The sequence below is a fragment of the Canis lupus genome, chromosome 23 (genome assembly GCF_003254725.2).
Source record: "Canis lupus dingo isolate Sandy chromosome 23, ASM325472v2, whole genome shotgun sequence".
Lineage (NCBI taxonomy): Eukaryota > Metazoa > Chordata > Mammalia > Carnivora > Canidae > Canis > Canis lupus.
This window is the reverse complement of record NC_064265.1, coordinates 7,600,010-7,626,485: the sequence shown is the minus strand read 5'-3', so window position 1 is coordinate 7,626,485 and position 26,476 is coordinate 7,600,010. Positions and strand designations below refer to the sequence as shown.

Here is a 26,476-nt window from a genome sequence, read left to right as displayed (position 1 = left end):
CATCGTTCTATGTGAGGTCTCAATCTGTCACTCTCCAATGGTTGGCTGTGCACTCGATGTCCCCTTGGTTCTGTTTGTGGTTCCTGTACAGAGTCACAGTGGGCATTGTGCTGTCTCAGCTGTGATCCCCTCCCAAAGATGTGAGTCCCAGCAGTGTGCGGGGGAGGCAACCCCAGGAGACACCAGCAGGAAGTGGAGAAGAGATAGGGGAGGGAATGAAGGCAAAAAAAGGCACACAATTTAGGAGGTCAGCACTCTGGGCAACTGGGTTTGGGCTCACTGGGGACATCTGGGATGCAGCATGGAGTACAAATCTTGGTCTTCCCAGTGGAGTCGGGACTTTATCCATTAACTCCTGAGATCTGCTGCTGGGGGGCAGGGAGCACGAATTTCCTGGTACCTGCCCTCTGCACCCAATTGAGTGGCCTCTGGCCAGAGAAAGCCTGGACAGAGTGGCAGGTGCTGGGAGCCAGAAGCTGTCTAGGAGGTGCAGGGGAAAGGTGGGTGCTGAATGGTTATGGCCAGGTACCAACAGCACGTGCTACTTCTGTAAGTGCTTGTTCCATGAATAATGGATCCACAAGGTTAGGGCATTGCAGCTGGGAAGGGGCTTGTTTCCTGGACTCAAGTAGTTACTTCCCACCTGGAGGCATCACCTGTATCCATGGCCAGCCAAGCCTGAGAAAGAGGCCCTGGCTAATCCTGTCATGATAAAGACCATGGGAGCTCCCCTATAAATTTCTGGCTGCAGTATGTCCACAGACAGGCATCCCCTTTGGAATGAGAAAATGGAGAATGGGGATTGTTGTGCTCTTTCTGGAAAGGAGAATGCAAGGAAGCTGATGCTATTGGGTGGTGGCTTTGTGCCAGGCATACTGCATGGCATGATCTCATTGGGTCCTCAGAGGAACCCCAGTGGGGTGGAGGATTATCTGCCTCTGACAGGTAAAGAGAAGCTCAGATAGATCAGGGAACTTGCCCAGGGATCCAGAGCAAACCAGGTCAGTCAGATTTCCCAACTAGGGCTTTTCTATTGTGACCCCTCCAAATCTGATACCAGATTTGAGAGGTTGTGGGGAGTGGGGGGGAGGGGTGGTGAAGGAGGGGAGAGGAGAGGAAGAAGAGGAGGAAGGGGAGGAGGAAGATGAGGAGAGAGAAGACCTGGCTTCTTTTTGCTATTTTGTTACATTTCCAAGATGACTGTGATTCCACTGGAAGCACCGCCTTGGGAAAAGGCAGGCTGTTGGGTGCAAGTTGCCAAAGCCAGCACTTCCAGTTGGTTCTAACACATGGCATGTATGTGGGATCCCAGTAGGAAGCCACTTCAGGGGTGGAAGGTAGTGGCCCCAAGACCCACTGAGGTTTGGGTACAGCTCACTGGATGGCTCCCCGCTCCATTCCCGGAATGCATGCAGAGTTCCTGTCTGCCCCCCACTGCCTTCCTGTCCCTCCAGCAAGTGCTAAATGCAACAATACTTAAAGGGCAGCCCACATCCCCTCTCCTTCTTTCTCCCATTGTTCTGAAACAATGGTGCTCTGTGACTCTGACCCCTGACTCCTCTCATCTGTCTTCCGCATATGGGGTGACATCCATCACTCAGAGGTCAGCCAGTCTGCAGAAACAGCAGGGTCAGGTGCCCACCAGGCCTAATTCCCTTGCCTTTCCTTTCTCAGGGGGGCAATAAAAGCCTTAGAATCGCTGCTAGAGGGAGCCCTGAGGCAACTACAGAGTGGATGGGACGGATGATGCCCTGGCCTGCTCCCTCCCCACACCCAGCATCCTGCCAGGTCTGAGTAATCGGTTCCTGATGGAAGCACCACCCCTTGCCCTGCCATTTGTCCAGCCACCTGTGGCTGCTGGCAGCTCAGGCCCAACCATCTCATCTGTCATCGGGGTACTGCTCCAGACCGGCTGAAGCTGAAACATTGAGATACTGAGGCCAAATATCAAAAGGCTCCCAGCCACTCTGCAAGCTCGTGACTTGGGACGCTTTCCCATGGTCTGCAAAGCCAGGCTGCTGAGAGAGCTCTGGAGGACTGTTTAGGCTCAACTTTACGTCCTCCTAAATCCACAAGTAGGCAGGAGAGCTTCAAAGGGTGGTGATGGGGAGGACGGAATGATTGATATTTTAACTGTGGCTTTCAAGATAAGGAGCTTTAAGGATCTTTCTGTCTGAGCAAGGAGTCAAGTGCTGGGGGCCGCCCTCTGGGGCGGTAAGACCGGTTTTCACCAACATCTGGAAAGAAATGAATTCCTGTGATATGCTGTTGGGTGTTTAACATAGAAAACAGCTTCCTTAACATCCATGATTCCAATGTTAGAAGATTCTGCTATTTAATTATTTAAACTGCCATTATTTAACCGGCCAATCCTTGGTGTCCCCTGATGCGACATGGCAATATTAGTGCACTAAGTGGATGTTCTTGATTTTAGTAAGTTATTAGCATTTTCTTATGTGCCCGGCATTGCATCTGATAAATAGTGCGTACTTAATAGATGTATGCTGAATAGAAATGTGCCCAGTTTAGAGCCAGGGACTGCAGACAGTGGTTCTCACCTTGGCTGATGAGACTATTTCAAAATCCCAATGCCTAGATCTCCCCCAAGCCAATAGATTCAAACCTTTGCAGGATGGACCAGGGATTGGTGGTTTTTTAAAGCCTTCTAGGTGACTCCAGCAGTGCCCACTGGACACCTACGATGCCTATGGACACATGATTCTAACTGATTATTGGCTCCCCCTTCTCTGACACCACTGATCAGCCCTGGGTGGGGTTGGGAGGCAGGTGGAGTTTCCTCTTTTTGACAAAGAAGTCCCTTCCATGTCATTTATTTCCTGCCCAAATTTTCCTTTCCAGGATATGGGCGGCCCCAGGTGAAGAGGACCAAGAGAATATACTAATGGATCCGCCCAATCATAGTGAGTTTTCTGTGGATCCAAGAAGCAGCAGGAGAATGACAATTCCCAGGTTTGATTGGCCTTTTGCCTCCCTGTATTAAATTCAACAGTCTTGTGCTCTGTGGGTGAACTGTTGCATGCATCACTTCGCTCTTCAGTAACCTTTTGCCTTTGAATGTAGACTGTCTGAGGCTGCCCAGCCCATTCTCCTCTGTCAGCCTATCTGCCACTGCTCTGTATGTTCCCCGCCAGAGATGGCTCACCAAGGCCCAATTACTCACAATGCCCACCACCCAGGTGGGTGTCACAGAACAGGCTTTCCTGTGTACATTCTCAGCACTACTCCTCTGTGTCTTCAGCCTGCAAACAGACTCCTCTGTTTAAATGCCATCTCCCCAGTGAAGCCCTTCTGGATTCTGGGAACAAAGTCCACTTTCTCTTTGCTTTGCATGTATTTCTATTAGATCACAGTTGTGTTTTATGTGAATGTGAATTATGTGATCCCGAAATTGTATGAATAAGAAACAACCAAGTCTCACACAATTTCAAAGCTTGCAAGCCCAACAAAATGTAATCTGTGCTGAAATGCTTGCTAGTGCCCCATGGTAGGTCACCCTTGCCATGCGAGAAGGTTGTGCAGGATTTCTGGGCTTGCTAGGTTGTATTTTAGCCATCATACTGTTGTCATATACACCAACTTTTTACATATGCTTTAGTGTGTGTTCAGTAAGTCCAATCATGCTGAACTAAAGGCCAGAAAGTCATCACCTCTGGGGTAAGAAGTTGGACATAATAACACAAGGTAAAGAAGGCCAAACACACACTGGGATGTGCTGTGCTCTTATTTTTAGGAGATGGAACAGTCTCCAAAACGTTAGTGACAATGCTAAAAAAAAAAAAATACAGAAAGCAGCATCGAAGCCAAAATATGCAATCGTGGCTGTAGAATTGAGGGGCTCTGAAAATGTATGCTTCTAGCATCACAGCCATTCCCCAGGGAAAGTGAATCTTCATTCCATGAGCTTTAAATAATGTTGAGATGGAGGAAGGCCTCAAATGAAAACAAAATTAAAGAGCAGTGGGAGATGAGATCAGAGCTTTTTTATGTCTGCATCCCACAGATGTGGCTGCTGCTGCTGTCATGTTGCACTTGTTGGGGACTGCCCCAGATGCCCAGCGGCTAGAGGGGGTACCTGAGAGCAAATCCATTATGAAGGGGCCAGAACGGACTGCAGAGAATTGAAAGATGGAGAGCTTGGGAAAAATCATAGTCCAAGACTCTAGGGGAACTGGTGTTTCTGTGAAAATTCGAGAATCACTCAGGGGGTGACTATGACAGTATGTTCCTTCAGATGCACATTTTGGCAGAGGTGTAAGAGATGCCAGATCTAGAGGAATGCACCACACCAAGATGTATTATGGTTGGGGGCAAAAGTCCGAGATGTCACATCAAGGATGGAACAGAGTCCAAAAGGAGATTTCTGGAGAAACAGCTTTTAAAGAAGTGTTTGTGGTGGGGGGAGGGTGTCTGTCCTTTCAGGATGCTTTGGGGCACCCTTGATCATAAGCTGGGGTGGGCTGCATGCCCAGGGAATGAATATAGGGCAAGGCTGCTGGCTTTCCCTCTCCTGGCCCAGGGAAAGAGAAGGGGACATGCGAGAATCCCTGGCATGTCCAGAGACCTTCGGGGCAGAGGCTATTGAGTGGGACCAGTGCAAGATCCCCTTGGTCCTGATCCCCTTTGGTCCTGTCCCTGAGGGCACAGTCTCAGCAGCAGAAGCCGAAAGGATCCCTGGCTGCCATGAGGCTGAGGTTGGAGGATACGATGAGGGACTGAGAGGCCAGAACCCCTAGCTGGGGCTGGCTGTCTGAAGGCAAGAGTCAGCTTGGAATACCCCCGCGGCCTGGGGAGTGCTCACACCAGTACCTGTGAAAGTGCTAGCACATTTCTATTTCACTCACACCTTCTACAGGCTCTGCTGTGAGCGTGGGGGGCTCGGGAACTCCTCTAAGGGGAAGGAGGGCGGGCAGTAGCAGCACCATTGGAGGAAAGCAAGATTGTTCCTGAGAGAGAGGCAGGCTTCCCTTCTGCAGCTCACCCTCACTGAGGGGAGAAAGGCTTCACTTTAAATCCAGCTTTGATTATTTCGGGGGACACCTTAATTACCAGTTTGTGAATTTGCCATGAGACTTGAAGTGACTCTGCGTTACCCGAGAGAGACCTGAGAACGCACAGGATTGTCCTAGACAACCGTCCTGCCTCAAGACAGGGAAAGAACTAACCTCACCCCATGGGCTTAAGGAGAGAGAGTACAGGACACAAGGAAGATGCTTTATGATTACCAGTGTCTGCACTTGCTGGATGAATCGTTACACTCCTGGCTCCCGCTGACACTGTATGGTTCATTTGCTCATTATTTATCCCCCTGCCACCAGCACACTAGCTTCCCCAGGGTAGGACTTTGCCAGTGTCGCCTGGCTTATGGGAAGGGGTCAATATTTGCAGACTGAACGATGAGCGAAGTGTGCCTGCCCTGTGGTGTTTCCTCTCCCCTCCCCTGCAGGAAGCTGTGTGTCTACCTCCATCTCTAGCCTGAAGCCTTCTTCTTGAGATGCTCTGGGATGCAAGACTCGCTCTCACTCATCCAGGATCCCTCTGTCCGCCCCAGCCTGGTCCTTTCCCCATGGCAACCACTTGATGATTGTACATGGCAGTGGGTAGAGTGGTACAAAGCATGACTCCTTGCTCTAACTGGGGGCCAGACACATAGCCTAGCTGGTGCCCCTGTTATCCTGTGCAGCACATCACCCCAGGGAGCTGGCCCTAGTGGGGCTCATCACAAGAGTCTGGGAAATGGCATTCTTTATAAATGGGAACAGGGGATGAGGAGCTCCTTCAGGTCCTGAGGGCATCCTCCTCTTCAAAGGAAGGTTTGTGGAGCACACTCATTTCAAAGGTGACCATGCAGGCGGTGGTGATGGTGGGGTTGGGGGGAGGAGTGGCGGCCTTAGATCCATAAAGCTGAGCCAATGGCCTTACTCTGCACCCCAGATCCCACGGGTCTGTATGTCTGAACCCTGTGCTAACCTTGTGACTCCTCAGACCATCTTTCCCTGGTTGACTTGCAGTCCTGGTTCCCACTGCCTGCTCACCTGGTGTCTGGCCTTCCGTCTTCCTGGCCTCTATTAGCTATGCGGTTCCTCGTTTTGTTTTCTCATCATTTTCAGTGGATCTTGTCTGATCTTGGCCTTCAGGGTGTTTAGTTCAGATCTCTAGACCACCTCTGGGATGGACTTAGGCTCTTTGGCATGAAATTTTGTGTGGAGGTTAAGGCAACTCTAGATAAGACAAGATAACTGAACACAATAGATGATCCTTGACTGGACTCTGGACCAGTGAAAGAGTGGCTGCAAAGTCATTGGGATGACCGACACAATTGGAACATGGGTGGCAAATGAAATAATAGTATTGTCTTGGTGTTAAAATTCCCTGCATTTGCTAACTATACTGGTTATTTAAGAAGATGGTCTCATTCTTAGGGAAGGCAGACTGAAGTACTTATGGGAGGGAGGCATGATTTCTGTGACTTATTTTCAGATGGTTGAGAAAAAAAAACTATACGTATTAAATGATAAAGTCAACAGAGCAAAGCGTCAGCGTTAGGTAAAGCTGGGTAAAGGCTACATGGAAGTTCCTTGAATTATGCTTTGCAACATTTCTGGCAAGTTTAAAATCACTTCCAAATAAAAATTCGAATTACAAAGGTAGCCTTGGGTATCCAGCCTACACCCCATTCAAAGCTTGTTTTTTTCCTAATCACCCATCTAAATACCTCTCTTTCCATCCTCTGTCAGCCAAGCGCTACCCAAATGGCGCTTCAGGGTGCACATGGGTTCTGGCTTGTGGAGGCAGCTGACAACAGGCTTGCCCAGGCCTTCAGACTGCTGTACCCTCTCCCTGCATCAAGGAATGCAACCCACAGGGAAGTCTGTGAACTAATAACCACGTGGGCTTGGATCGGAATCCTCACCTCCCCCCTGTCTGTTTCTCCTTGGCTGTAAAAATCATTACCTCTGACTGGATGATCCCCAGTCCCTCCCAGTTCAGTCTGACCTGGTAGCTGCACAGGCAGAACCAGACAGGCACCATCCCTGAGAGATCTGGTTCCAGCCAGCGGTCGGGTCGGGGGCTTTATCAACTGTTTCTTCCTCCTCAGCATCCTGAGCATCATCAAAGCATGACCAGGGAATGTCCTTTCCTGTTCCCATAAATCTTTTATCTTTGAAAAAAAAATTAATCCCCTCCTTACCTCTGAGCAGTAATGATGAAGCTAAGAACTTCCTCTTCCCCAGACAGGTGGCTTGTGTCAAAGATCACGCTGAATTCATACTAGGGGAAAAGAAAATGACATCTGGCATCAGCAAGCATTCCAAACTTAAACACTACAGTCTTCTGCAGTTTACGACCTCTGGAAGCTCATTTGCATGACAAGCTTTATTTTTTATGCATTTCTTTCTGGTTGCCAGGACAGAGAGACAGCTTGAGCAATAAAACCAAGCCTGAAGTGTGTTCTGGTGAGAGGCATACTGTTTTTCAGCAACTGAGGTTCTCTAGGAAGTTAATATGCTTGTCTCTTAAACCAGACCTTTCTAAGTATCACTCACACACCATCTTCCTAATGTTTGTCACAGCTGGTGCCACATCACCTGCGTCATTTACTGTGCACTTTCATTGCCACTTTTTTTGTTTAAAGACTTTACTTTAAAAAAAAAAAAGACTTTACTTTTTAAAATTTTATTTAAATTCAATTAATTAATATACAGTGTATTATTCATTTCAGAGGTAGGGTTCAGTGACTCATCGGTTGCATGTAACACCCAGGGCTCATTACATCACATACCCTCCTCAATGCCCATCACCCAGTTACCCCATCTCCCCACCCAGCTCCCCTCCAGCAACCCCCAGTTTGTTTCTTAGAGTTAAGAGTCTCTTATGGTTTGTCTCCTTGTCTGATCTCACCTATGATTCTATTTCATTTCTTAAATTCCACATATGAGTGAAATCATATGATAAATCTTTCTCTGATTGACTTATCTCACTTAACATAATACACATCAGTTTCATCCACATCATTGCAAATGGTAATATTTCATCTTTTGATGGCTGAGGAATATTCCATTGTGTATGTATATGTATATATGTGTGTATATACATATATATCCCCCATATCTCCTCCTTTATCCATTCATCTGTCGATGGATATCTGTGCTCTTTCCATAGTTTGGCTGTTGTGGACATTGCTGCTATCAACACTGGGATACAGGTGTACTGTATCCTGATTACTGATTACTATGATTTGTATCCTTTGGGGTAAATACCCAGTAGTGCAATTGCTGGGTGGTAGGGTAGTTCTATTTTCAACTTTTTGAGGAAGCACCATACTGTTTTCCAGAGTGGCTGTACTACTTTAGAAGGAAAATTTCTAACATGATCATAGGTGGGAATCGGGATCACTTATCAGTAAGAGAAGGTGCTCGTAAAAATAAATGGAAACCAAGCATTGTTGCATTCTGTTGCCTGCTGAAGGCTCTGGGCTTAAGGTCCACTCTATTTGGTAAGAGAGAGACTAACAAGTGCTAGGGGGGTGTTAAAGACAGGCTGGCACTATGGGAGACTTCCTTCTGATGTGATCAGGGAGGAAGAGTATTGAACAGGTAATAACTGTGTTGCTGTCAGAGTCAATGCTGTATAGTGCCGTGTCCATGTTTTGCCTAAAATAATCTCAGGAACTGCCTACAATCACTTCAGGTACTCCCCATGGTGAGCATCCTATGACTTGGGAAAGACAGCCCTGAGCCATGGTTTTCACCATATACATATTAGGCATGTGTGAGAATGTGGGAGGGACCCCGGGGTAGGAGTTACAGAACCAAGCTCTACTACAAACTGAGTATGTGATCTTGGCCAAGACACTTACTCTCTTCGCATTTCAATGAAAAAGAAGAGGATGGACAAAATGATTCTTAAGTTCCATCAAGTTCTGAGGGTCTATAACTGTTTTTTATCTAAATACTTGGCTTCCTTAATGTCTAGTGGCAGCCCCTGGTCTAACTTCGTGATGCTGGGTTCAACTGCACTGAATGCCACCTGAAAGTAATGAATGCTGACCATCAAACACAGTGGACACTGGACACCCCTCTCTAGACTGAAATTTCTATTACAATGGGGCTTGTCAGTTGCCAGGGAAGGTGGGATGTGGTGACAGGATGGGAAGCAGAGCTGGAGGACACAAGGGAAGGGAAAGTCAAGGGTCTTGTCCGAGCACAGAGTCAGAATTTGGAGGAGATCTGAATTAAATACTCTAAAGCCCCAGGTGAAGTGAGAAGCTGAAATCAGAGAGGGAGGCCTGGGAGAAGGGAAAGCCAGGAATCTGGCAGGCCGGTCGTGAGACAGAAACAGAGGGCCACCAAAGTAAGCTGACGGGACCGTCCAGAGGCTCAGCAGGTAGCCTGCATCCTGATGAGCCACAGGGGCTTTGGCACAGGGGAGGGCAGACCAGGTGTGGACAGGGGCAGTCCCTGGCCCTGCTGGGTCACTTCTTGGGCATTCTCCAGGGACTAAGCCCTAGACCCCCTCCCTCCTGGGTTAGCATTGCTCTGGGCTAAACCTCTATATGTGGGAGGAAGGTAGTAGTATCACCGAGCTGGGAAAAAAAAAATCCAACTTTCCAACGTTCATACTTCCATTATTTCCATGACTCTTTGAGAGTTAATGAATTTTGACAAAATTTAATGCTCCAGAATTCAACGTGGCTTTGTTTTTGTTGTATCCATTTTTATGACTACCCTCTCTTTATGGTAAGTGATCCTGAATCCGAATGTGAAAGGGATACAATTTTCTTTTAAAAAAATCTTTAAACTAAAATGAGCAAGACACACCTTGGGTTTGATTTGGGATGTAGGCTGGATTTTACTATGAAATGACAGCTGTTAACGTTTTTCAATGAAGTCGATTTTCTGTTGCTGGAAAGATTTTAATGAAATGTGTGTGTGTGTGTGTGTGTGTGTGTGTGTGGCGGTGTGTATTTCTACAGGCAATAACACCCAGGGTTCAGGGCCTTCCTGAAAGAGTTAGGAATCACGGATGTAAGAGCACCATCCTTTGGAGCAGGCACATTCTGTGGGGCTAAGAGGTTCAAGTGACTGGCTAGGAAATAAGCGAATCTTCTTTCTCACTTCAACATTCTCAGAATTGGTTTGCAAAACAGCTGTGAGGCACTAGGACCAAAATGTCTTGAAGATGAAAACAAGCTGATTCTGTGACTTAGGAGAGGAGGATTAAACTTTCATTTTTTTGGTGTGGGGGGAAAGGTTAGACAAAGGAATATGAAATTTCCTTCAAATCATAGCAGGAAAAATAGCTTCCATTTTCAAAGGCAGACCTGATCTTTTAGATTCTAGTTTTGCTTCCAACAATCACATCTTCTATGTATCTTTGCATATCCTTATAATACTGGCACATACCAGAATGTTCCATGAATGTTTGAATATGCTGGACCATATTATTGTTTGAGCTTAGAAAAATTGGCTCCTTATAAATACCAAAGTGAGTCTAATTTCTTTTACTTAAACAGAAATGAAGTGCAATACCATTATTTATGTTTTAAGAATTTTAAGAGGTCTCTTGAGAAAACTGTGAGTGCCCAGGGGGAGTGGCAGTCAGAACTGTAGGTCAGTAGCCCAGACCACATTTCTCCTATGTTGTCGCACTCACAGTGGCATGGAATGTCCCAGAGGAAGATTTTTAAGGAGGCCAACCAGATGGTGCTTGCCAAAGTACCAAGGCCATGGTGTGTTCTCTCATATTTGGGGTATGTCAAGTGGATCAAAGAGGAACAGCATGTGGGGAGGGCCCCTGTGGAGTGCACTTGGAGTAGATCACAGGCTTCTGCCCCCACCCCCACCCCACCCCCCACAGGAGGTGAGCCATGCCACTGTACAAGGTGGGAGGTGGGGGGTGGTGGCGGCAGGGGTGGGTAGAAGAAGTCTGGGGGAAGGGTATAGCTGACAGGGCAGGTGGCTGGTGGGAAGGGCTGGGGGCAGCTGTGAAGGAAGTGCCCCGTCTCTGCCCCTTACCTTCGATTTTGACCTCATGAAAGGAAATCCCACACTGCATTTGAGGAAGTCTGATTCCAGCAGCTCACAGGAAATGCCCATTTCCTCCTGAAAGAGAAAAGACACCAAGGGATGGGCTGGCTGTGTGGAGACAAATGTGTGTAAATGGTCTCAGAGAGGCAAACTGAGACTTCAGCAGACACGGTTCTTCTTCAGGGAAGTTCCCAGATGGAATCACTGCTGGCTTGGGGGGAGGGGAGCCTGTGACCAGGCTGGAGTCCGCAGTCCTCCTCTGACACCCCACCCTTCTCATGGGCTCCCTGGGAAGGCAGGTGCCAGAACATTCTTAATTAATATTTTGGCTCTGAAGTAGGCCAAGCTGCATGTGAGCTGGATGTCTCCAAAGGTTTGGATGAAAGATAACCAAGTCATCTTCCTGGACATTTTCTCCTAAACCCATACTCTAATCTCGCCTTTCAATATCTTGCTGGTTTGGGAATGACACACTCTAAGAAAATCACACCAAGGAAAATATAGGAGTTCTTTCTGCAGCCTGGGGTGGTAAGGGCTGACTGGTCCCCTGCAAGCCTTCTCAGATACAATGGCAAGGAGAGGTCTCCTAGTGTAGCTCGCTAGGGCTGGACTCTACACAAAGTGGCATGAGAAAGCCAAGACTGGGGTCATGAGGAGCTGTTGTCTTTCTACCTGGAAACATGGTCTACAAACAAGGTCAAAGCAAAGCCAGGAGGCTCTTCAGGATCCACAGGTTCCAAGTTATTGAAATCAAATCAAGACCTCCAAGGGGAGACAGTGTGTTGCAGATTCTGGAGAAGGAGAAGGCACAGAACTCGTACTTGCTGAGTGTCTAGAAGCCATTACATCAAAGTTCAATGAAATCATGTGCCCTCCCCAAGGTCATTCTTGGTGGACTCTAAAGCCTGTCTCCCTCCCCATTCCAAGCTGATTTTCTAGAGGGAAGAGAATATGAATTCTCTTCTATTTCTACTCTGTTTCTATTCTATGAACACCCTTTATCTGGCTTTATTTCTATACTTCTTTTTAAGTTGTTCCTACGATCCGGAACACTTTTCCTCAGTCCTCCTTCCAAGGTTTACTTCATGCATCTTGGCTTCAAATAGTCATGGGTGCTAAGTTCACACACGTAGGATGGAAGTGGCCTAGGATTCAGAATGGACCCTGAGCCTCTCCTGGGTCAGCTGAGTCAGAGTATCACCTACCACGACTAGCATGCAGGGCACAGGTCTGAAAGATGGTAGTCCCTGTCCTTGAAGAGCTCATAGTTTAGGAAGAAGAGACCTCCCAGCAGATAGACAGACATCTACACGGAAGTGTGAGGGGATGCTCTTAGAACCTGAAGGATAGGAATTGGCAATTTCAAGAAGGAAACCAGAAGATAATTTCTTAAATGCTGTCTGACGACTTGCATGTCCCAAAGACTGGCTCTAATGTCACCCATCTAAGATGGCTTTGTTACCATCTCTTTCCTCATATTCCTCCCTGCAGAAGCAATGTCTATAGCTGGCCCAAGGAGAAGCTCCTCTAAATCCTTGCTAATCATCCTGTGGGGAGCAGAGGCAGTGAACTCAAGCCTAAGTGATGTTGGCTCTCAGTTTCCCTGGCACATTTCCCGTTCACATCTGTCATGGGGTATAATGACTCTCAAGAACATCCCAGCATATGTGTAAATTACCTGATTCCTCCACTCAATTCTTCTTTAAAAATATTTAATTATTTATCCATGAGACACAGAGAGACAGGTAAAGACGTAGGCAGAGGGAGAAGCAGGCTCCCTGTGGGGAGCCTCAGTGTGGGGCTCAATCCCAGGACCACGACCTAAGCTAAAGGCAGATGTTTAACCACTGAGCCATCCAGATGCCCCTCAACCCAGTTCTAAACTCCCTTTGCGAAGATCCATACCTCATGGGGAGTCCCTTTCAAACCAGGAGACAGGTTTTTGATTCAAGTTTAAGGTCTACTTGTTCTTGAAGTAAAGATTCACTGCCTTCTGAAGACTTTTTTAGTTTTTGCATGGGTGTGAAGGAATGACTGTGACTTCAAAAATTGGCTCTGGAACTTGAGAGGACCTCAGTTTACTTGGCTTTGGCTTAAGACTGCTTTTGGTTATTCAAAAGCTGCTGGATTTACTTCTTTTTGTTAATTTCAAGATGCCAGAAAATAACACTTAAGCCAGCATTTATTTCATTATTCCAAGTCTCTCTTCCACCCTACTCAGTCTACTAGAGATTACAAAATTGGATCCTTGGTGGGGCCAGGCAGAGAGTGCAAAAACCACAGACCTCTCTAGGATTGAGAGAGCTCGGCGGACAATTCATGACTCATGCGCTCCTGGTGGTACTACAGGAAGGGATGTCATGCATCACCCTTCTGCTGCCTGTCAGCACCAATAGAGACCTCCTGGGGTTATTTATTTCTATACTCTGCTCTCCTACTGCAGCTGTGAGGTAGCAAACACTATGGCTCCCTGTGTGGATGGTGTGGGTGCTTGTCCTAGAACCCCTTTACTACGCGGGTTCCATAGCTCCCAGCTGAATCAACCCTTTTGCCTGGAAGCTTATAATGCCCTCTCCTACCAGCATTCTGCAGGCTAGGATTGACATCCTTTTGGCTCCAGGTGAGACTGGCTCTGGTGTATGCCTTAGGTTCCAGAGTCCCCATGGGATGAGGCTAAAGCAGCTTCCAGCTGAAGCACATCTGTTTGGTTCCTTCCTCTGTCCCCTTCTGCTCCCTTCGCTCCTCTTTTTTCCCTAATAAACTGCTTGCACAGAAATCTCCATCTCAGGTTCTGCTTCTGGTAAACCTGACATCACACAATGGCTCTTTCTTTCTTTCTTTTTCTTTCTTTCTTTCTCTCTCTCTCTCTTTTTCTTTCTTTCTTTCTTTCTTTCTTTCTTTCTTTCTTTCTTTCTTTCTTTCAGATTTTATTTATTTATTTGAGACAGAGTGTGAGAAAGAGCACAAGCAGGGGGCAGGGGCAGAGGGAGATGGGGAGGGAGAAGCAGACTCCTTGCTGAGCAGGGAGCCAGATGTGAGGATATATCCTGGGCCCCTGGGATCATGACCTGAGCTGAAATCAGATGCTTAAATGACTGAGACACCCAGGAACCCCGACAACAGCTCTTTAGAGCTGAGGCTCCCTGTACTGAGAGCCACGGGAAAGTACAGGCATTTGCTCCCAGGTGAAGAAAGACAATGGATGGGGAACATGCACATGCTAATAAATCTGTTTTAGATTCCTATCGAACAGTAGTTTGTAAAATCTGGATAGGAGGCCATCAGGGGAGCAATTGACCCCAAAGCAGAAGTATCATCCTCTTTGTTCTGGTTTCACATCATGCCCAGGGCATAACTGAAAAAACAGGCTCATTATGGAGCCATTCACACCCCTGGCAGTCAGGCAGGCACCCTGTAGGCACAGAGAGACCCAGTGAAGCTTCAAAATAGTGATCTACTGAGGGCTGCTTATTACTTATGCCAGCTACTTGGTACCCACAGGGAGAGGTTCCAGCCACCAGGTGTCTCCTTGGCTCTGCCTTTACTATGGCTTTAGGTTAGAGCAATTTTATCATTGTTGCAAGACATGATAGACATGATGACCAGCTCTCAGGTGACCAGGAATACAGACCAGTGAACAAACTTTGTCCCCGATCACCTGCCAGTGTAGACATCTGATTACCCAATTCAAATACAGTACAAATCTACTGCAGAGGGAAGCTAAGATATTGCTGCAAAAGAAGTAGGCTTTCATGAAATCAATGAAAGTGATGATGGAAAACTGCTCAAGCCACCAAAAGCCACTGTTAAATCTGGACCTGGCCGGGTAAGATCAGTTAAATATCCCTGGATGATAACACTTTAAGATGCTTCTAAAGATAAGGATTTAAATAAAAAAGATCAAGAGAAGCCCTTAGAAGAAATATGCTGTAAAAATGACCCTTTTGTGATTACCCTAAAAAAAAAAGGCAAAATATGAAGCAAAGAATATCACCTTATATTAGGAATATTCACATCCAAAATCTGTCCATCAAGCACTCAATTCCTTCGTCTCTGAAATTACATACTGTTAAAGATGCTAATAAAGCAAATAAGTTTTTGCCTTGTGTATATCTTTGACATTATAATCCCAACATTATAAGAGCTGTTAAATGTAAAATAATGTAAACTTATTTCCATAATTTTTAGTTTCATTGTTTAAGTAAAGTCCCAATCAAAAAATTTTTTAAAGAGTTAATTTATTTATTTGACAGAAAGAGAGAGCACAAGAGAGGGAGTGGCAGGCAGAGGGAGGGGGAGAAGCACACTGCCTGCTGAGCAGGGAGCCCTATGTGGGGCTCAATCCCAGGACTCTGGGATCATGACCTAAGCCAAAGGCAGATGCTTAACTGACTGAGCCATCCAGGCGCCCCCCCCCCCCCCCCCCCCGCCGCCTCACCGCTCCAATCAAATCTTACAAAAAAATTTTTACTAGAAATTTTGGATCTTATTCTAAGAAGATTCACATAACTGGCCTTTTGCCTGGCCCAATTTTCCTTGGCTAACAAAGATCTCCAATACCATCAAATGCTATCAGGGCTTCTCCCTAGAGACTGAGTGATTCAATTTAAATGAAATTTTTTTTTTAACTGACACACATTACTCTTAGAATCAGGAAGACATCAAATGGACACTTTCTAGAACATGTGATGAAATACATATTTGGTTTATGCACATTCACCTCTGTATCCTCAGCCTGGCACTGAGCCTGGCACTTAGTAGCTTCTGAGTTTTCTCTTATTAAGTGAATGGGCCTTGGCTGGTCAAGGATTCAGATGAAGGGACTGTAAGAAGAAGCTCATTTGCTGGTCTGCCTGGCACGGGAGATGCTTGCCTTGGCAAAGTCCCCCTCTTTTCCAGACATACCTCAGCTCTCCCGGGCCTAGGAGTATGGCCAGGGGAGCCAAGTCCCAGCCCTGTTTGTAACATGCAGTTGTTGGCAAGAAGAATCAGATAATGAAGTTAGGGAGCCCCCTTGGCCTTTGGACTCCTTCCTCCCAATCATACAGCATTTGATTTCATTCTGGAGTGTGCTTTGACCACCAACACAGTGCTCTTAGGGAACAGCAAATCTGCGAAGTCTGACAAGGGCTCGGTGCCAGGAAAAGTTTGAAATTTAACTTCTCATTTTCTAGCTTCCTCATGGGTTTGTCAAACTGAAGAGGACACTCATGTCCTCATGTCTGGCTGCCAGTCTGGCAATTTGGTGTTCATCTAAGACTCCCTTCCTTCATCTATGCACTAGCGGTGTGGCCCCTATTGGGTTGGTAAGAGAAGCCGCCGCGTTAACTCAGTTAATACAGAAGTTGGGTAAAATTTGGAAGCACTTTATCCTCAATTCTCTAATCAACTGAAGCGCCACAGGGGTTCCCAATAAGTTGGTCCAGTGACTTAATAGAAAGAGACTTCATTCCCAGGAAATACTTCATTGGCCCCATTCGACCATGAGTCAGCCTGAGCCTCACCAGAAAAAACAGTTCTATTCCCGGAGGGGAATCCTTTGGGATAGGATCCATGAAATTCCTACCCATGAAGAAAACCACATGGGTTTACAGCATAAAAAGTGCACAGGTTAGCATCCCAACTTTTATTACTGGCTCAGGTCTGTAACAGCTATGTGTTGTCAGGCTAATTAACCATCCTTTCCTTAAGCTTCTATTTCCTTACCTGTCAGATGAAGTGGTAACACCTGCTTTGTTTGTTGGCCTGCTAGTGCTGATGGCTCTAAAGATGGAATGCACAGATGACCCCTACTCAATAATGGCTTACTACGTGCCAGGTAGCTCCTCTGGGTGGGAGCATCCTTTTTGATGCCATTTTACAAGGAGGAATGAGAACACAAAATAGTTATATCACTTGCCCAAGGGGTCCTAACTGGCAACATATAAATAGATCAGAAGGGGCTTGGGATGGGAACACCAAAAAAGGAACAGACGAGGTCCCCTTCCCCCATCCCCACCAAAGAACCCATGGAAACTAAGCCTGAGAGGTGGGAAGCATACCCAATGAACCCAAAGCAGCCTTTAAGGAACATGGAAAGTATAGTGACTCTAATACAGATGCTCAACATGGCTGATGGCCTGGCAAGGCTGGGTCAGTGGTTACAGACCTCCTGCCAGATAGGAGCCGGCAGCTGAGCAGTCTGAGGAACCAGAGGTGATCACTCACACATGTGGGAGATTTGGAAGAATCAGGCGAAGAAAGCACTACAAAGCAAGTTCCTTTCTTAAATTTTGTCAGAACCCTGTTTGGAAGCCAAGGCTCAGACTAAGCTGGGTTTGTTCTTTCCATGCTTAAAAAAAGTGAAGAAAGCAGGAACTATAGTCAGAACATGCCTGAGACAGATGAACTGCATAGCCATTGGAGCAGAATTCCCCTGGGACATGAAGTATTAGAATTTGGTGAGTGTGCTTTATGCCACCCTGAACCAATCTCAGGCAGAGGGAGGCCAGCTGTCAGAGAAGGAGCAATTACCTAATCAAAGTGAGCCAAACAGTCCTGTTGGCCCTTAGAAAAAGTGCTCTGAAAGCTTTAAAATGAGTAAAAACACTACATTTTAAAAGCCATTATGAATTAGAAAGGAGTTGAATAAACTTATCTGTGTAACATTCCCTCCTTGGTACATTACATCAACCCTGTTTAGAGCTAATCTTTATATTTTCCCAAAGTGCAGACAAATAAAAACACCTCCCCCATGGGACACCTGGTGGCTCAGTGGTTGATCCCGGAGTCCTGGGATCAAGTCCCACATCGGGCTCCCCGCAGGGAGCCTGCTTCTCCCTCTGCCTGTCTCTGCCTCTCTGTGTAGATAGAGATAATGAACAGATAAATAAAATCTTAAAAACAAACCAAAAAAACACCTCCCCCAGTGCTGATGATGGGTGCCTTCAGGACCACAGGGATAGGAACTTAGAATATAGACAAAGAAATCAACCAGCTCTCACTGAAGAGCCCAAAGTGAAGAGACCAATAATCCATGCCTTCTAAGGCTTAAGAAGAAATTATTTGATTTTCATCTAGGAAGTTTGTCCTCCTGTTAAATAGTGGGAATGTCTCATTCTTAGATTTTAAACCTGATTTCTATTCTTAGATTAAAACAAAATATTTCCCAAAGCTTGCCAATTCTTGATCAGCCAACTAAGAATTTGCATTCTATCTCACAAATCAAATTATTTTGATTTTCTATCGCTCTTTTCCTTTTTCCTACAGGCTGACTGGAAAATCAACAAGGTGGAGACCTCTCCCCAAAGGACACAGGAAAGAATTTAACATCATGGCACAAAAACAATTTATGCATGGTGTTTAGATGAAAGGCTTTGTAGGAGTCAAGTGCTTGAGGAGTACTTATTAAAACCCTGGCCAGGAATCTTGGTGTTAGAAATATACTAACAGGAATGCCTGGGTGGCTCAGTGGTTGGGCGTCTGCCTTCAGCTCAGGGCGTGATCCCGTGGTCCCGATATCGAGCCCCGCATCAGGCTCCCTGCATGGAGCCTGCTTCTCCCTCTGTCTCTGTCTCTTTCTGTTGTTTCTCATGAATAAATAAAATCTTAAAAACAAAAAGAAATGTACTAACAGTGAAGAATTTTACCCCACCTACAAACCGACCTACATTCCTGCCCACTCAAAACTCATTTTCAAATGATTTTGTTGCTAAGGGCCTTGCTCCTCAAAGTGTGGTCCTTGGACCTGCAGCAATCAGCCACCCTTGGGAGCATGCCAGAAATGCAGATTCTCAGGTCTCCCTGAATTAAAGTCTGTACTTTACCAAGATCGCCAGGTAGCTTCTGATCATGACCATTTGAGAAGCACTGCTCTGTATCACTGAGCCCACCCACCCAGGAAACAGGATGTCAACCCATGGAGACCACCGTCTCATGTTCTCTGCCTTCCAGAAAAATATGCACACTACTGATGCTAGTTAAAGGCTATTGTCTATGTGAAGACACACTTTCCTGGAGTTGGAGATCTGCCCGTTCACATGTCCCCGATCTAGGTTCCTCTGAAAGCAGATTCTGGGACAAGGAAGTGACCTCAGGACACTTCATGAAGGAGTGGGCAGGTATGCCACCAATGGGTGAGAAAGCTGGGACATCTATCCTTCAGTATCTACCTGTCCTTGGTTGAGATGTATCAGAAACACCGACTGTCCTGTACTTCCTGTGCTTCTAGCCTTGGTGCTTGACCATAACACACCTGGAGCCTGGAGCCGAGAAAGCCCAAGGCAGAGAGACACAGGTAGGCCTCGGCCTGCAGAGCAATTGGCACAAGTGGTCTCCAGGGAGGTGTCGGGGATATGAAAGGGCCTGGGCTTGGACAGTATGTCCCCTATCCTTTCCTCTCTCCGCAAGCAGCTGGGATGGTCAACTGTGGACTCAGAACTCAGGCAGCTACTGATGAACTTCCCTCAGCCACAGATGAAGAGACAGGTCCTCAGAGAGGACCTCTCCTGAGTACTGTGTCTCCACAGAGCATGCTGTGGCCTCAGGGAGGCCTGTCTTTGGGGGCAGCTGCCAACTCATCTCTTCCCTCTGTTTGGTGCATCCATTTAGCTACCTTTGGACACATCTTAGGACTCTAAGAATCAGCATCCTCTTCTAGAATGATCCCTCTCTTCTTTTTCTTTCCTTGCTGCCACAGCACATCAGCCCTAACCTCCTCCCATCCAGATCAGCACAAAACCACCTTAGTGGATGCCCTGTTCTCAGCTGTTCCCCAGTTTGTTCTACAAGCTACTCTAGGTGAATCTTAACATGCTCCTTTGTTCCCTTTTACTTATGAAAGGACTTCAAAGGTTATTACCAATCAACACCCTTCACTGATCTCTAACTGGAGTGTGCACTGGAGCCAGCTGGGGCCAGAGAAACCATGCACAGCTGTGGACGCTGGCCACTGCACAAGAGACCTGGCTGAGGGGGGAGGGGGGTGAAATCCAGCCATGTGGCTCTCCCCAAGTCCTGCTCCAGGCCAAGAGGCTGTGGACCACCAGAGGGGGCACTTCTCTCCAATTTGTATGACTGTGCTAGAAAGATCAGAGTCTGTGTGGGAGGCTTTCTTTTAAAAAAGACCCAGATGGAAGCCCTGCCATAGACCCACTGAATCACAGCACACAGCAAGGGCAAGCATTCGCTGAAATCTCCCTGGGTGGTTCCAATGTACACTCAAGGTAAGAGCCCTCCAAGGTTAGATTACGTTATAAACCTTGTTAAAGATGCCGATTGCAGGCCCTACCCTCTGGAGTGGGATTCTTAAGAGCAGAAGTGGGGTCAGAAAAATCTGAATTTTGAATCATCTGGAGCATGTATTCCATGGCAACGTCTGAAACACTGACTCCAGGGGCGAGGACAGTCACCGCCATTTTGGAGGTGAAGAGACTGAGGCACAGCCTGAAGGGAAAAAAGTGCTTTCTCTGGGTTCTAACTCAGGTGAGGACAGGAAGCCTGTCAATATGCACCCCATGCCTGGAATGGGAGCCTCCCAGACTGGTGTCTTGCCCTCAGGGCGGTAATGTAGAGAGAAGAATTGGAGAGACGGTAGCCAACTCCAACATGGGTACCCATCTCCCGGTGCCCCCCAAGGAAGCCTGTCCACTCATTCAACAAGTGTTTCTTATTTTGCCTCTAATGGGAACCAGCTCCTATAGAATGATATGCATGTTTTCTGTTGTCTTTACATTCCTTTGTTTATTCTCTCATTTAATAATTATCTATTGGGCAGCCTCAATGCCCTTCACTGCTCTTATAAGCAGTCTCCATTGTCTCCCAGGGGGTGCTTCGAAGCCTGTGGTGAGGGACAAGGACCTAGCTGCTGGAGGAAAGATTCCTGTATATCCCTGTGTGATGACAGCCTGGGTGAGGTGTGCTCAGTGGGCTGACATGGAGCTTTGTGCACAAGAGCAGCTTAGGACACATATGTCAAAAGCTATTACAAATGGTAAACAAAAAGCACTATTCATAAAACGGAAAGATCTGGATGAGGGCCCTCTATTCAGGACTGTATCTAGCAAACTAAAAGGTGGAGAAGAGGTCCCTGCAAGACTTGTGGACTTGAGTGGATTAATCTCATGTGCCAGGAGTGGAGGTACTAGGCGAGCTTTCCTGTTCAATGTCGGACATGGAGTGATTGCTTGATGGTGCATCTAACAGAGCAAAAAGCACCAGCTGAGGGCTCAAGCTGTAGGAAATGCCCATGGGAAGGGCAGAGAGGGGAGCACAGGCTGTACTCAGGATGTTCAGACGGCACATGTGCCAAGGAAAAGCCTGATGCCAAGAACCTCGAGGATCAATACCACATTCAGAACAAGAGTACGTCAATTCTACAGCACTGAATCGAGAAGGACCTCCTGTTGAAACGAAATGCTAATGTTCTGTGTCCTGTTTGTATTTCAAGAACAATATAGGGAGATGGGCTTGGTGTCTTAGGATTATAGTTGGTCTTCTCTATATTTAGTTTTAACATTTTCAGTTCATTGGCCACTTATGTAAACTGACCCACACTACACAAAGCGTAAAGGTAGCTTTTGGTTGTTTTAATGGTTGGGTTTTAAATTCAGTTTTGCTAGAGTTGTTTGTGAAAGCTCTTCTGATTCTTCCTGGTTCTTGGGGGAGGGGGTGGGGGGGAGAGGAGGATGAGCTACAGGTTCATCACATTGCCTAAGCGCCAGTATGTTCTGAACTTGCTGGAATAGATGAAACTTAGGATTGTGTCAGAAGCTGGCTTGGTTGCAGGGGACAGATGAATGGACTGGCTTATGACTTCCCAAGCCCTGACGCTGCAAAAGTAATGGACTGATCAGCACTCTATGTGCTTCCATCTGTCATGTGCTGGGTGTCTCCCCCACAGGCAGTTCTGCTTGTTCTTTATTTTCCCTTTGATGACGTTTTCATTTGTCTTACTCTCCACGCTGGTTTTTAGGGCCACTTCAGATGGCTAGACTGACCACACACCACCCCGCTCACAGCAAGCCATGGAAGGAGGGGTCCATGCTGCTGGCAGCGTCCCTTCCACATTCCTGTGCATCTCTTTGCATGTGGCCATGTGCACTGATTTCCAGCTGCCAGCACCTCTTTATGAACATGGTGAAATGGAAATGCTTGGGAATTCACATTCCCTTGGGGCAACCCTTACCCAACAGACCCTTGTCCCTGATTGGGAAGTTCTTAGATGTGACCTGTAATTCCTGCCAAAGTTATCCATCTAATCTTTCTTGCTACCCACTGAGAAATTTGCTTGGCCTCCTTTTCCACTTCCCTACTGGTTTCTCCTGGGAACACTTCCTAGCAAATTACCTTTACATGATGTCTTATCTCAGGATTTCATTCTGGGGAACTCAGAGACCATCACAGACACACCGGGCTTCCCTCCCCTCTCTATGCCCTAGGTAGGGGGATCCTAGCCTGGTGCCAGTGGAAGCACTTCAGACTTTGAGCAAATGGCCTCTCAAGTCTTAGAAAACCTCTCATTCTAATGCATGATGCAGAGCAAGGCTGCTTTCCTCGGAATGCCAGTTCTAAGGAAACCAGGATCTTGTAAAACAAAGAATTCCACCCACCAAACATTAAGGGTGCAAGCTAACATGGCTGTGCAGACTTACATGACTCACATTATCAATTTTAATCCATTTAAGTGCCTCTTAAAAACATGAATTCATTTAATTATTGTTCCTAAGCATTTTTTTCTTTGTCCACTTTGGGAAGGAGTCCTCCCGACCTGTCTGCACCAGGCTCTGGGCAGAGGCGCTGAACAGCAGATTAAAGCCACTCTCCTCTTTATAGAGCTTCCCAGAAAAAGGATCCAGGACCCTGGAAACTTCTTGACTTGTGATTGCACAGTGATTTTTTTCAAACTGACGTGGATTTAAATCTTAGTTCTACCACTTATCCAGTGGTGCCTTAAGTACCTCTGTAAAAACACAGTAATACCTAGTCCACAGCCTTGCTACAATGATTTGGCGAGTGTCTATGGTGGCTGCCACCATGGTGGTGGTGGTTGCTACTCAGCTCTATTGAGGGACTTTTCAAATGTTTCCTTTGCTTTGCCACCTACATTTGCTGGCAAATCCAAGGCTGTTCAAAGCCACTCCAGTATAAGGCCACCTCCCCACCCCACCCGGCCCCGGCTGGGCCGCCTGAAAAATAAGAGACAGAATTAGTGTGTAGTGAACTCTGACCACATGGCAGACATTGCTCTAAGCACTTTGCTAGGATGGACAGATTTATGCTTCTCAACAATCCTACGAAGTAAGTATTAGATCATCCGCTTTGCAGACGAGGATCCAGGAGCCAGAGAGGGTGAAGGAACTCATCCAAGGTCACATAGCAGCTGGATGGTAGCGCTAGAACTCCAGTGTGGCAGACTAACCCCGGAGCCCGTACTGCCTCACAGAGACTGGTCCGCAAAGGGGCCTGCAGGGTGCAGGGCACAGGGGTTTTCCTTCCTTTGCTTTGCAATAACCTGCCTACAGCACACTGGTTCTCAAACTCTATCATGCATCAGATGCACACTGCTGGGGCTCACCCCCACCCCCTCTGATTCAGCAGGTCCAGGGAATGGCCTGTGAATGTGCTTCTCTCATCAGGTCTCTGGCGATGTGGATGCTGGTGGCAGGAGACCATGTTTGGAGGAGCACCTATCCAGATTTTCAGAAACACTGGCCCAGGGCCAGACCCACAGTGGAAGACAGTCTCATAGGAGGGAGTAGGACTTGGTCTGCTGAGCCAGTGGCCACCTGAGGTGGTCCCTTCCAGGGATGCTATGAAGTCTGTGGGGCCCCTGCTGCTGGGGCATATGGGAGCCCTTCACAGGCTGTCCATTGTCACTGGGATACCCCCATGTCTGCTTCCTCCACATTGCTTCTGACTCCCCCACTCCTGCAACAAATGGAACTAGATTAACATCATGGTGGTGTGGTGAAGAGATGCTGAAGAGCACAGAGAGGGGGAGGGAATAAACATTTACTGAGTATCTTCTCATTTTGGGACATTGGAGTGCCATCTTCTTGAAGCCTGATACTGTGAAGGAGGTCTCATAATCCCCACTTTACAGATGAGGAAAACGAGGCTCTGGGAAAGTTGGACAACTTGCCATAATGTGTGTAGCTACTTGGTGGCTAAAGCCAGAGTCACACAGTGCCTACGTTTCCTCTACTCCGAGCTGCGTCCTTGTGCCTGTCTGGATGGTGGATGCCCTGTTTCAGACATAACTGGTGCTGAGGGGGCCTGTGACCCCAGGTGCTGTTTCTGCTGGGGAAGGAAACATTTCACATTCACCATTTCTGGCCTTGAAACAGACTCCAGTCTATGTGGGGTTTTCTAAGCAGAAATAAAAGGGTCAGATGGTATCTCAGTGGCCTGGAGGATCCACAACTTGCCCTTACTGCGGATAGAAACAGCAGCATGACTGCAAGTAGAGTGGCCCTGGGCCTTCAGAAATGGCAAGGAGATGCCTTGCTGGCAGCCACTGGGCCCCTTCATGGGTCTCAACCAGCAGCCCCTTCATGAAGAGAGCCCAGCAGGCCTTTTACAAAGAGCACAGAGAGTTTTCTTTGGCACAAGATTCAGATTTCCTGCCCTGTTCCAATGATCTCACGAGGGAAGCACCCCTGGACCCCCCTCCCCCACCCAGTGCCAACAGTCTGGGTTTCACAGCTCAGGCTTTCTGCTTATATGGGGAGAGAGCTTATTTCTTGTCTTCCTGAGGCCCTCCTCCATGGCTCAGTCCACTGCCTTCCTCTGTATTTGGAGACAAAAGGCAGTCCCTCCAACTGGAACCTTCTAGAAGAGGGGATATGGATGAGGGAGACCCCTCTGTTGTGAGCACCAATTCTGCATTTCCTCAGCAGATGCATTTTTAACTCCTGAGAAATGACACAAGGGAGGAGAATTCTGTGTTTGAATCTTATGATGAGCACTAAAAAGTGAAAGGAAAAGTTGGGCAGCCTGGTGGCCCAGCGGTTTAGTGCTGCCTTCGGGCCAGGGTGTGATCCTGGAGACCCGGGTTTGAGTCCCACGTCAGGCTCCCTGCATGGAGCCTGCTTCTCCCTCTGCCTGTGTCTCTGCCCCCCACCCTCTCGCCCATGTGTCTGTCATGAATAAATAAATAAAATCTTAAAAAAAAAAAAAAAAAGGAAAAGTCATATGGACCTTGAGAGAACAAAAGCTCCCAGTTCTTTCAAAGGTTCTGAAAGGGGTTTTCCTAACTGGAAATTCTGGTTCCTCCCCTTGGCGGGTATCATCCAATTCACGATCCACCAACGTCATTTTAACCCAGTCACTTCTAGAACCATTGGTCACGTCCTAGAGTTTTAAGGGAATACTTAAGATGGTCACAAAGCACTTAGGAGTCAAGGCTGGGGTAGAGAGAGGACCTCTTCTTTCATCATCCACCTGAGCACAAGTAGGATCCCTCAACTGTTAGCTGTGAGATCATGAACAAGTTACTTGCCTGCTCTGAGCCCATTTTCTGCTGGTCGATGAGGATAACAATGTTGCCCTTCAGCTTTGTGAGGACAGACCACAATTCCCTCTGGGGAGCCATCTCCTCCCCACATTCAGCCCAGGACCTGTGGGTGGCACTCTACCCCCAACCCCTAAGAGGTAGGGCATGTAACCCAGGCTTAGGGCAATTAGACCAATGAAACTCAATATAACTTTTGCTAGGAGTTTTATGACATGAGACTGCTCATTCACCATGGTTTGAGAGCCATTTTGCCACCCTGAGGGGACAACCTGTCTGAGAAATGAGCCAAAATGAGAAAGAGAAGCTGACAGATGGACAGACACTGGGGCAACTTTCTGAGGCCTAGTAACAAGATGTGACTAAAGCCAAAGCTAGGTTTTTTTGGTTGTTTTTTTTTTGTTGTTGTTGTTGGTTTTGTTTTGTTTTTTGTTTTTGGCAAAACAATGAATTGTTTTTTCACCCAAGCCACTTTGGGTTGAATTTTTTATTGCTTGCCACGAAAAGGGTTAAAACGGGTATAAATACCTATCTCCCAGTGTTCTGGGAAGCAAATTAAATAAAAGCCCTTGAAAGGGCCTAGCAGAGGGTGGGCTGGAGAAGAGCCCCTAGAGTAGGCCTGGGTGCTACAGTGCTGGGACCTACCTCCCCTGAGAGAGGAGGACACTCAGCCATGATGGCCCCATGCACCAAAGTGGGGCTGGGAGTGCTCATCAGAGGGACTTAGGAGGATGTGTGTTAAAGTCTACACTAAGACGGAGTCCTCTGGCTACCTGGTCCCACACAGGAATGACCCACATCTGAAGAAGCCTCAGAGCTGACCTAATTTCCTCAGGCCCTTAGTTATAAAGATGACTCAGGTTCATTCATGCCTGGCAGCCATGCCCAGGCTTACATGATTTCGGACCCTGTCTTGTCCGTCATCATTTGGGAATGT

General features: G+C 47.1%; 1 protein-coding gene and 1 long non-coding RNA gene across 6 annotated transcripts in view; one reads left to right on the top strand and one right to left on the bottom strand.

Annotated features, from left to right (window-relative positions):
- Positions 1–26,476, bottom strand: part of ITGA9 (integrin subunit alpha 9) — a 354,014-nt gene that overhangs the window by 88,211 nt on the left and 239,327 nt on the right. For all 3 annotated transcript variants that reach the window (XM_049099727.1, XM_025461318.2, XM_025461319.3), the window contains exons 19-20: positions 11,037–11,123; positions 7,211–7,290 (exon numbers count right to left, since the gene is read on the bottom strand). In XM_049099727.1, coding sequence (XP_048955684.1) covers positions 7,211–7,290; positions 11,037–11,123 — 167 coding nt within the window. The remainder of the gene's footprint in view (positions 1–7,210; positions 7,291–11,036; positions 11,124–26,476) is intronic.
- Positions 126–26,170, top strand: LOC112668769 (uncharacterized). 3 transcript variants are annotated; one of them, XR_003141864.3, is made up of 3 exons: positions 126–247; positions 1,675–2,075; positions 2,860–3,039. It is a non-coding gene; the product is annotated as an uncharacterized LOC112668769 (long non-coding RNA). The 3 variants fall into 3 exon arrangements; XR_003141863.3 differs by lacking the exon at positions 126–247 and adding an exon at positions 23,663–26,170 and having other exon boundaries at positions 1,598–2,075; positions 2,860–2,970; XR_003141862.3 differs by lacking the exon at positions 126–247 and adding an exon at positions 18,297–18,849 and having other exon boundaries at positions 1,598–2,075; positions 2,860–2,970.